Raw genomic sequence first — 11,754 nt, forward strand, 5'->3', positions numbered from 1 at the left:
TTCTGTGAATCACGTTTCCAATACAAAACCTTTTGAACACATTCATAATATACTAACATACATATATACACATACATAAATATACTGGCCAATCAGAAGTACTGTATGGTAAAATAGCAGAAGTGGATACTCTGCCGTAAATATCCACTGCGTTTAAAAGTATATAGGAGGGAGGATTCATGTGATGTCGCAATTTACCTTTAGCTTTGAATGTATGGCAGATCCGACATGTGACAAAAAGGCCTAGTAGGGAGAACCCTGGTGTGGTATAGTGTAGGTGGTGTACATACACATTGTGAGTAACAATTATTGGCCATTTAGTGTGGTACGTGTGTGTCACACTACACTAATTAGTGAGTATTGTTGGATATGTGGTTAGAGGTTATGGTTAGTGTTTCATTAGGAGTGGGGTTAAGGGGTATGGCATAGCTAATGACCCTATCCACCTGAAACAACAACTAGTCTACATTACCAATTCACAGTAAGTTTTGATTAGCGTTGGCTAAATTAGTTGAAGTGTTTTTGTTTTTGAATAAAAAAGGAGCCATAGTTATAGTTCCCTACATCACACAAATCTGTTATATTGCGATGACGTCGCATTGTTTCAGGATATTGGAATGCGCCGGCCGCCAACGTAGCACCCGTGGCACCCCCGTTGCAGGTGTACACGTCGCGCGCCGCGCCGCCGCCCACCGTGCCTTCACACCAGCAGGTGGCGCCGCCTCTGTCACAGGAGAGCAGGGCGTACGGTACGGACGGTGCGTCGCAGGAGCAGCTGCCCGCCTACGAGGAGGTTCACGCGCACTGGTTCCACAAGAAGACGATCGCCGGTAAACTGCAGTGGACGCCGTTCTCTCTCGTCGACTCGATGCGCCTCGAGGACGTGCATCAGATGCTGCTGCGCGGCGAGGCCGCCCCGGGCTTCGTCGCGACGATGGGAGGCCGCTACGACGTCAGCGTCGAAGAGCGCACGTGCAGCGCTGTCTACTGGCAGGAGACGGCGGCCGAGGTGCGCCGCTGCACGTGGTTCTACCGCGCCGAGGGCGAGACGATCTTCGTACCATATGACGAGGCATTCTCGGCGCGCCTCGAGGCCGAGTACCATGCTGGCGCGACGACGGGCACGTGGAATCGCCGCCTCGAGTTTCCGAGCGGCGACTCGGTCGTCATGCACAACCGCGACGTCGTCGTGCATTTTGCTGCCGCCGCTGACGCACAGCTTGCGGACGAGTGGGGCGCGGTTGATCGCGACCTCAGGGTCATGCGGCCGCGCGTCGTCAAGCGCGGCGTCGCCGACGTCGACGAGATCGACGACGGCGAGGCGGCGCGCATCGACCATCTCGTCTTCATCGTGCACGGCATCGGCTCGGTCTGCGACCTGCGCTTCCGCGACGTCATCGAGTGCACGGACGGCATGCGGCTGCACGCGCGCTCGCTCGTCGAGACGCACTTCTGCGAGGCGGCGGCGGCGGGCGCGTGCGGACGCGTCGAGTACCTCCCCGTGCAGTGGCACACGTCGCTGCACGTCGGCCCCGCGGGCGTCGACCGGCTGCTGAAGGCGATCACACTGCCGAGCATCAGCAAGCTGCGGCACTACACGAACGACACGATCCTCGACGTGCTCTTCTACACGAGTCCCAAATACTGCCAGACGATCGCCGAGGCCGTCACGCAAGAGCTGAACCGCATCTTCGCGCTCTTCCTCGCGCGCAACCCGAGCTTCGACCGCACGCGCGTCTCCATCGCCGGACACAGCCTCGGATCGCTCATCGTATTCGACATCCTCGCGCACCAGGGCGAGGCACCTGAGGCTCCGCCGCCACCATCGCCCCCGCAGGATGAGGAGGCAGCGGAGGAGGAGGAGGTGGGCGAGGGGGAGGTGGATTTGCTTGCGGCTGTGCTGCAGGGGATGGGGTTGGAGGAGTACGGCGCAATATTCGAGCGCGAGCAGATGGACCTCGACACGCTGATCATGTGCGACGCGTCGGACCTGAAGGACCTCGGTGTGCCGATGGGACCACGCAAGAAGCTGCTCATCTACATACAGGAGCACGCGGAGAGGAAGAGGAAGCCAGCGAAGAAACCCCTGCAGCAGCAGCAGCAGGAGAAGCCAGATGCTGGACAGCAGGAGAAGCTGGAGTTTGGCGGTAGTTCATTGTCGACTGCGTCGGCAGCGTACACGATGGGGCAGGGTGGCACGGGGCAGGTGGCTGTGGCCTACCCGAAACTCGACTTTAACCTGTGCGCCTTCTTCGCGCTTGGATCGCCGATCGCTGTCTTTCTTACCGTTCGGGGCGTAAACGAGGTCAGTAAAAACTCCTGGTGACCGGGAAATACGGACACACGAGTAGTCATACATGTTTGTATGGTACATGCATGTTTGTACACATTTTAATTTGCCTTTTCCTCGCATACCGGTATTCATTGTTTTCTATGTTTGTAGATTCTCTAGTTCAGTAGTTGTAAACTATAGCCGATTAGCTTTGCAACAGAACATTACAAAAACAATGTGTAGTAATGATGTGCGACTAGCCTACACATATTGCCTGCCTTCTTATAATTCTGGGTTAACTTATGCTACATTCTGGTATGCACCATGTACAGACAACGTAACTTGAGTAAGCTATCAACAGTGTCCAATAAAGACATGATTGTCTCTTTCATGTAGATTCTGGTATGCACCATGTACAGTCAACGTAACTTGAGCAAGTTATTAACAGTGTCCAATAGAGACATGGTTGCAGGGTTCGTAGCGGGTCTTCCAAAGTCTTATAAGTACTTATTTTGCCAAAAATAAAATAAGGGCCCTTATTAATACTTATTTTTGTTGAAATCTTAGAAAAGTACTTAATAGTCCTTATTTTTTGTCTTTTTTGTTGTATATATAATACGGAATAATTAAATCTGCTGTGTAATTGTGTATATAAATATTATTAGTGCACTTTAATAGTCGGTGATCTATCAGAAATCGCGTAAAAAAGTCTTATTTTGGCCTCCAGAAAGGGTCTTATAAGTCCTTATTTCAACATGTGTCTTACTACTATGAACCCTGGGTTGTCTCTTTCAGGTAGATAGGTCAGTTATAGTTAAGGGTAAGAGTGACGTGTGTGTGTGTTTGTTTGCGTAGGTGTGTGAGGAGTACAGACTACCGACATGCCCGGGTTTCTTCAACATCTTTCATCCATTTGATCCGGTTGCGTATCGAATCGAACCGATGATCAACAAGTCTTTCCATTTGAAGCCAGTGCTCATTCCACATCACAAGGGAAGAAAACGAATGCATCTAGAGATCAAGGAGAACATGGCTAGAATAGGTAACCCTACTAATTAACTCTTTATAGCAGTGAGCAGTGCATGGATTCGCATTTTTATTGTAACTGTTTCCTACAGCAATGACACGAGCGAGGCGGGCCGCCTCGCTGAAATTCTCAGCCGCCACACAGAAATTTGTCCAAAACACGCCTCGCTGACGAAAATCAATGTTGTTCCTTAGAACATTGGTTATATTATGACTTATAATGCACCAACATAGCGTAGAATGCTCCAAATTGCACCATTTTTCAAAAGAATTTTTGTGGGTCATGTCCCCCGGACCCCCCTAGCTGGGCGAGTACCTGCGGTGCTCGCTTTGCTGAGACCTCGAAATGCGCAAACATGACAAAACAAATTTACCACCTCACAGACTTTTTGGCCGTGGGAAACACTGCCCTACAATGTTGAAGCTGTACGAATTTACAGTTTTAAACCAGGTACCAGTGAAAGCCCGCTTGTATGTATACGCCCCGATTTAACGCGAAATTGGATATAACGCGATGAGTCATTGGACCTTTTTTTGCTCTTTTCGGAACTGAAAAGTTGTTTAGTGAATAAAGCCGGCCTTAGGTTGAAGCGACGATCGCCTATAGATCGCGCAACTAAATGAGTTTACATGACTTGCTGCTGTGGCGGGTCAGTTTATACGCTGATTTTTTTTAACCCTGATTTAGCGCGATCCCGCTTTTTTGCATTGACATTTTATGGACCCCAACGATCGCGTTATATAATGGGGCCACACTGTACCTGCCTTCTCGTATGCTCGCCTTTCTCCTTCTGCGCTATATTTCCTGTCTTCCTTGTTCCTGCCCTCGGTGTTTGTGCACCAAATCATTTCACTTGCTCTTTACTGCCACTTAGGGGTGAGTCACGTAGTGGTTGGTTCCATGCCGTTGGCTGTGGAAACCTGCAGCTGTAGTTACGTTCTTCCATGGTTTGTAACAATAGTACATGATTTTCTAACCATATTTACATGGTTTGCACTGGAGTTATAAACACATGGATTGCATATATCCATTACGAGGCATGTGTATCTGTAGTTACAACTCACCAGGCATGCGTTTCCATGACGACAGGTTCCGACATCAAGCAGAAGCTGATAGAGACATTTAGGAGCACGTGGCACACGGTGGCTGAGTTCACACGCTCGCACACCGTCGGGCAAGAGGAGATGGATGCTGTCCAGAAGGCTGTGATGGACAGTGCGATAGAGGACATGAGCAAAGAACAGGTGTGTATATGTGTGTGTGTGTGTGTGTGTGTGTGTGTGTGTGTGTGTGTGTGTGTGTGTGTGTGTGTGTGTGTGTGTTTGTGCGTGCGTGTGTGTGCGTCCACTTGCATGTGTGCAAGCGCGTGCGTGTTTGTGTGTGTGTGTGCGTGCATAGGTGTGTGGGTGTGTGTGTGAGTGTGCATGTGTGTGTGTCACAGTGTGCGTGCGCGACAATGCTGTTTGCTTGTGTATGACTGAAAGAGAACTAGTGTCATGACTTGGGGTGTTCTGAAAGATCACTGCTCAAAGTAAAACTAGCAGAGCGTACATGATCACTGTTGATTTGGCTATTGTTTAGTTGGGAGGTGTAGTGTTTGCATATGAAATGTGTTTTAGACTGTATGTTGCATCTATTGAAAATGTATAACTATATATTTATATTATATAAAAATTTTACAATATTAACGTTTACTAATATATTAGTTAAGTGCTATCCATTTGTAATTATTAGCCTCATCTGACATGTCAGAGCAGCTTGTAGAATCGCATGGCATGATGTCCGTGGCCGTCTCCGTCCGTGCGTCCGTTGCGTCCGTCAACAGTTGGGCACAAATTCTTTAACCGTCGACGTACGGTTCACGTATTTGGGACGGGCGGGGTTAATCCGAAAACGAGTTGGGATGTCGAAGCTGGGGCAGTCAAGGTCCAAAGGTCAAGAGGTGTAAAAGAAGGGGGAACATTTCATCTCCTTACTTAAGGTATAGGGAGGAAATGCCAGATTGCGGCCACGCAAATCTAAACGGCCTCGACTAGGCCTCGTGTAGTCAGTGTTATAGCATCATGGTAGGAAAGCCATCCACAATGTGCGAAATTGGAGGTCACAGGTCAAAGGTCAGTGGGCACAGGGCAGAATTTTAGACAATTTTTTTCTGAGGGAATGCGTCTGACGGAGCGATTGAAAAACTTTTTTGTTTCAGCGGTGAACCTAGCATTTTTTATGGCTTTATTGAATAGACATGAAATGTCCCTTCTGCTGACATTGCGAAGAGTAAGTGTCGGATAACCTTATTGCACCCTCAAGAGGAGGGTTAACAAGTTGGATTTGTTGACTGTCTGCTTAGAAAGAATTTGACTTGCCGGGTTGCTAGTAGGAATCTATTACATGTGGATGTTTAGGTTACAATGTCACCAGTGAAATTTCAAAGAAATTGGTTTAAAGACAGGTGTATGTTCACTTAAATCGTAATTTCTTTGTTCATTCTGACTTCACTGTCGTATGTTACATGGTAACGATATGCACTGCCCAGTGCATCAGTGTTGGTGCAGTTTTTGCCTGGCGTTAATTGTGCTACAGGTTGGCAGCTCTTATTGCCATTGCAGCTGTAGGCTTGCGTAGGTGTAAATGTATGAAGTGCTTACCATATTCTGTCTCTGCAAATAAGTTTGTTGCTATACGATAATGGATTGGGGCTTCTATACTTTAAATCTGAGGACACTTAAACGTACGCGCCATCTCGTGGCAACTTTCATAACGATCCCAACGAACATTCTTTTGAGAAGGTTCCTGATACCATCCCAGTGCATTCCACTGTTTCGGCGTGTATGTGAACACATTTGGGGCTAACAGGGTTTACTAGAATCCCACCACTCCACCACAGAGTCACCGCAGTAGAGGTTAGATGAGCGCTGTCGCTCTGCGGCACTTGTTTTTAAGAATGATGGTGATTATGCGTTATGCGTTATGCGTTATGCGTTAAGTTAGGCAAACAAACCTTGTGGGAAAGTTTCCCCTATGTCCTAACATTAGTGGTGTGATAACAATGTTTTTATTTAATTCCCCACATTAGGAATGATAATGTGATGGAGTTAACACTATGTAAGAAACGTTTCAGACTTACTACTAACAGTCATAATTTCGGGTTATAATTCAGGGATATGCCCGGGGGGAGGTGGTAGAAACGAGATATCATCATCGTTAGGATAATAGGTATTTGCGATACAGAGTTAACAACTAATAACGAGCCCATCTCGCGTTGTCGCGACCAAACCACCAAACACTCGCTAACTCACGTGTCTTTCATCCTCAGGACGTGTACGCCGCGTCGGACACGTCGTCTGCCGTTAACGAGGACGAGGTCGTTATCGGGCAGCTGAACGGCGGCGGCCGCCGTATCGACTACGTGCTGCAGGAGCGACCGATGGAGAGCCTCAACGACTACCTGTTTGCGCTGGCGAGTCACATGTGCTACTGGGAGAGCGAGGACACGATCCTGCTCATGCTGCGTGAGCTCTACACGCTGCAGGGCGTCACGTCGGACCGCACGCGCCCCGAGTTCCCGCCGCCAGCGCCACCTAGCCTCGCGCAGGCTGTCTTGCATCTCCAGCAGCAGCCCGCGTCTGCGCAGGGGGCGCCGCCGATGTCGCAGCCGCAGGGGTACGCGCCGCCGAGCTTTAATCCGGGGTACGCGCCGCCGAACTTTAATCCGGGGTACGCGCCTCCGCCGCCCGGGCCCTCGATGGCGCCACCTGCATCCCAGGCGGCTGCGGCTGGCGGGTTAGTGGCGCCACCTCTTAGTGGGTTTGTGAGGCAAAAATAATCGTGAGGGGAAGGTTTGCACGAGGGAGGAGTTCATGGCAGCATCTGCTCATGTGGCGCATTCAGGCATGAGAATTAGCCGCGGATTTCCGGGTTTTGGTTTTCATTTTAGTCATTCTTGAAATTGATGCAAAAAACTAATAAAAAGTTTTTTTTGTGGGGTGAGGTGTACTTTTTTTGTCAAAATGGACGCCATAACGTCAGAAAAGGTACGTCAAATTTCTCACAGAAGTAACGAAACTCCAGATAAATATCGCGGTGTATCTATGTAATGTAAATTAAGGCATGCTTTAAGTTAACCGCCACATAAAACGTTGAAATTTTCATAGAAAATGGCAAGAAGTTGAATTGTTAGTCACGAAATTGGTCTTTTACTAAGAACAGAATGGCCTTACAATTTTTAAACATTTCCTGGGGCCATGCCCCCAGACCCCCCTAGCAGGACAATGTGCTATGCACATTGTTATCGTTCCATCGGCACAAATTGAAATATTTCCTCCAAAAACATCTCAACCTGTTCTCATGCCTGAACATTGGGGAGGGGGAGGGGTTTCCTTTCTTGTTGGCCCATCTCTGCAGCCCTCTCAGAAAAATGTAAGATATTGTCGGAAGGAACGTGGGGTTAACCCCTTCAATAATTCTGGTAGTGGCGAGAGCAAGGGTCGTGACTATGATGTGCTTATGTGTTGCTGAATTCACGTTCAGTTCCTCGTGAACCTTCCAGTTTCTTTATCCCGTGATGCGTCGATTCCAACATGTTGGATATTATTGCTATATTTTGGTGAGTGTATCAGTTTGTTGTTGGACTTGTTTGTGCCATGTTAATGTAAATCAGTGTTGTTGGATGCAAATCCAGCACTGCTGTTATGTCAGTGGAATATATAATATATACTGTAAAGGAAAAGAAGGGAATTTTCTATAAGGCTTCACTTGTGAGGCTTCCTTAGCCATAAACAGAAACAAGAGTCCATAATAGGAAAAGATTCTATTATGGACTCTTGACAGAACACATGTGGGTGAGCATAGAAGACAACAGCAGTATTCCTGGCAGTGTGTTCACATGTTATCTGCTTGGTTGCTGATTGTACTCGTGCAGGTTGCAGCTGTCGTTGATTGACATTGTGCTGCAGTGGCAGTATCCAGTGTCATCAATCCGGCATCACGTCCTCCTCACGGACGTTAATGTTTTAATGGGAACGGGTAACTCTGTCGAGCTTACCCATTCTCCTGCGTTGTTGCTCTGTAGATGGCGCTGGAGGTCTACTCGTAGAACGATGCAGGTGTCTAGGTGATTTGTTAGCTCGGGGGACTGTACAGTTAAAGCTGGTTACGAACGCGCTTAGTATAATAGAGTAAATATATAAGTTATTTCACTAGGCTGTCTGCGCTGCAGAGTTGCCACTGTATTTTCTCGTTGTTTTGTGTAATTTGCTCGTGATTGGCTATGAACGCGAGGTGAGATAAGAGTGGAAGATGACAGGAGAGAAATTGGTGGATGCCGGAGGGGGGGGGGTGAAGCTGAGATATGAGATGTGGCTGTAAGAGAAAGCTCATGTTATTAGTTATTGGCGTCATCGAACGCCGCTCTAGATCTACCTATTAATTACTGTTAAATAAGCACTTTAGTTACCATGGTTACTTTTCCTAGTTACATAGTTAACTTTTAATTATGTGCCGTGTGAAGTGCACGTTACATCGAAATATCACATTACAGGTATTCATTGCCATTACACATGAGAATGTCAGAGTTCAAGGTTAGCTGACGTGCCTGCAGCGTGTGAGTGCACACTGCGGCTTGTCCGGTCGGAACAGCGTGAAGTCATTATATGGAATGTGTGGAGGGGAAGTGACAGTTCCCTAACGGTCCATGCATTAAATATTTAGAGCTGTCGTTATCAATAGAATAGTTCTTCGTTACAGCTAGTTTGCTCTGCATGTGTGTCGCTGTAGGTTAGGTAATGCTGAGACAGGCTGTCAGTCATATATATCTCGTTGCCATACCCTTATTAAATGTTGCCGTACGTGACCCGCACGCTTGCGAATTCAAGAGTGGATTAGAACTATATATAGGCAGGGAAACGGAGAGAAAAGTACCGAATATAATGTAAAAAAAAATGTCCTCTCTCTCTCTTTCTCTCTCTCTCTCTCTCTCTCTCTCTTTCTCGCTCCCTCTCTCTCGTTATATATATAATATATATATATATATCGCTCTCTCGCTCACTTAGTGCTTTCTCTCACTTATTCTTTCCATCTCTCTCTCACGTTTTCTCGCTCTCTTTAGCTTCAAATATATCATCGTCTATAGTTAGATGTTACTAACAATATTCCAACCTCGAGAGTGCGACCTGCTTCTATAACCTGTGGTAGACAAGCTTCGTGTAGTGGCGTAGGTTAATGTAGGTGCTACCACATGCTGCCTACAAGTGAATATTGCATGTGTAGTGCTTCCTACGCAACAACGCCTACAGCCTCCGGCAGCCGTAGCCCTGGGATGGTAATGTGTGTTTTTATGAAATTTACACTGAGCCGAATAACTAGAGTGCAGGGGGATAGGGAAGTTAGTATATCTGCGTATGGGTACTTGTACAGGTTCTACTGTGCAATGCCGTGATGATGATAATGATATAATATATATATATATATATATACGTATATACATTATGCTTGCCTTTAAGAAGATTTTATGGTTGGGTGCGTTACGGAGCGGTTATCTACAAAATGGTATTTTACTGAAAGTCGGCCGCATTATGAAACATGAATTTGTTCGTGCGCGGTGCGGGGTTAAGAGAATAAACTTGTTAAATGTACGTATAAACGACATCGTGCGTTCTTATCTCTTCATAGTCGGTTACCCCTTCCTCCCTGTATCACGCTCACGTTTGCCTACTCACACGGGACAATCGGAGATGCTGCGACGATGCGTGGATTCTGGAGTGGTGCGTAGGCTAGCACCACTGCCCGGTAGAGGAGAGCGTGCTCCGGTTCGCGGAAATTTGGTTGAATTAAGGTCAAATTACTTTTCAATTTTGTACGCCTCTTGAGAATTAGCTCTCGAGAGTGTACTCGTTGTCTTACTAACTTTCAGAGTGGTGTTCTTCGGCAACCATCGGTTTTATTAGTGTCGTCGTATCACTCGGATGTAAAAGTCAAGTCAGCACATAGTTCGAATTCCATCGACCGTCTCCTATGTTTCGTATATTGCACCTAAAGTTTTTATTTTTATTTTACTGCGACGCTTAAGTTAGCTGTTAACTGCAGCAGCGGGTAGATAAATTTTTACGTGTAATATTCTTTGCTTACGCGGCTTATGCAAACACACTATGCTGTATTTGCGTTTATAATGGCTCTAATATTTGGTTTTCATCCATTCGTTTACGAATGCACTCGTCTTCCTGCATTCGACCCTCCCATATGTAGCAGTAGAGATGCATCTGCATCAACACATCCATCACCGCACTTACGCACATCGGTGTCGAATAGAGAATAGCTGATGTACGGCTTCCTGCCTGCCAGCGTTTTCCACTGAGAAACTAAGGAAGAGATGAGAGCAAGACGAAGAAAGCGAATAAGACTACGAAGAAAAAGAAGACGGGAGGACGAAGCCGAAATACAACAGCAAGAAAAACTAAATGGAGAAATAAAAAGAAAAGGGGGAGAAGAAAATAAAAAAGAAGGAGTAGGAGGTGTAGGAGAAGAAGAAAATCGAAATGGAGAATATATAACCATACGAAGAAACGCTGACATTGAGTGTTCAATAGCTTCCTCTGCTTGACGTCGTGAGTTTTTCACGAGTTTGAATAAGACAACTTTTTCTCGAAGAATATTGTTTCTACCTTAGTAATTTGTAGGCAGTCGCTAGTTTTTTTTTGCGCTTTTGGATACTTTGTGCTCCTGTTATTACTTTGCTTTCTGATAACAGATAGTTGGACGAATGCCAATTAGGAGGTTCTTTATGTTTCTTTACTCATTATTGCCTAAATGTTATTTGCTTACAGTGAAATATCATTTTAGTCCAGGCTAAAATACGATATCGGTTCTACATTCTACAGTACCGGTGATCGAATATCCATTATGATGATTACCATATTGATGGCCCATGTTAGAGAATGGAGCCGAGGCATCTTATTATTATTTAAGTACACTCAATGCTGATTGAAATTTCTTAGGTAGCGCTGCTCATACAGACGTGAGCCATGATTTGCGTGCAGTGGCTCTACGTGTTATGTTTTATTTGCGATTCACTGTACTATGGACTTGGGACTGTATGTGTCACATGTCTGACATATATGCTAGAGTATAGAGACGGGGCGCTTTATAATTATTTAAATTACCAATGCTAACCGAATATTGAGAGCTGATTACATGCACGAACTCCATGATTTAAATACAACAGCTCGACTCCGCTGATGTTTTCTTGGCGCATGCATGATCTTCGCATCAATACGTTGATTCCCTGTGCAACAGTACATAGAGCCGGCGCGTCTTGTTTAAAAATGGTGAGTCATATTTTCTTAATATAATCGCTCATAAATATGCTTAATGACTTGAGGACGGAGGCCCGACGCAGGCGATGTCAGTTATTTGAACTTGGCATTAGCACACTGATTCCCTGTGCTACATTTTAGAGACGTGGTGT

At 46.4% G+C, this 11,754-nt stretch overlaps 1 protein-coding gene across 1 annotated transcript; it reads left to right on the plus strand.

Annotated features, from left to right (window-relative positions):
* Positions 1 to 384: 384 nt before the first annotated feature.
* Positions 385 to 9,938, plus strand: LOC106810041 (phospholipase DDHD2-like). Its single transcript, XM_014813307.1, has 5 exons — positions 385 to 418; positions 609 to 2,305; positions 3,128 to 3,314; positions 4,389 to 4,543; positions 6,610 to 9,938. The coding sequence occupies exons 1-5, from the start codon at positions 385 to 387 to the stop codon at positions 7,117 to 7,119; spliced, it is 2,583 nt and encodes an 860-aa protein (XP_014668793.1). The 3' UTR covers positions 7,120 to 9,938.
* Positions 9,939 to 11,754: the final 1,816 nt, after the last annotated feature.

This window comes from Priapulus caudatus, unplaced genomic scaffold (genome assembly GCF_000485595.1).
Source record: "Priapulus caudatus unplaced genomic scaffold, Priapulus_caudatus-5.0.1 Scaffold406, whole genome shotgun sequence".
NCBI classification, from domain to species: Eukaryota; Metazoa; Priapulida; class Priapulimorpha; order Priapulimorphida; family Priapulidae; genus Priapulus; species Priapulus caudatus.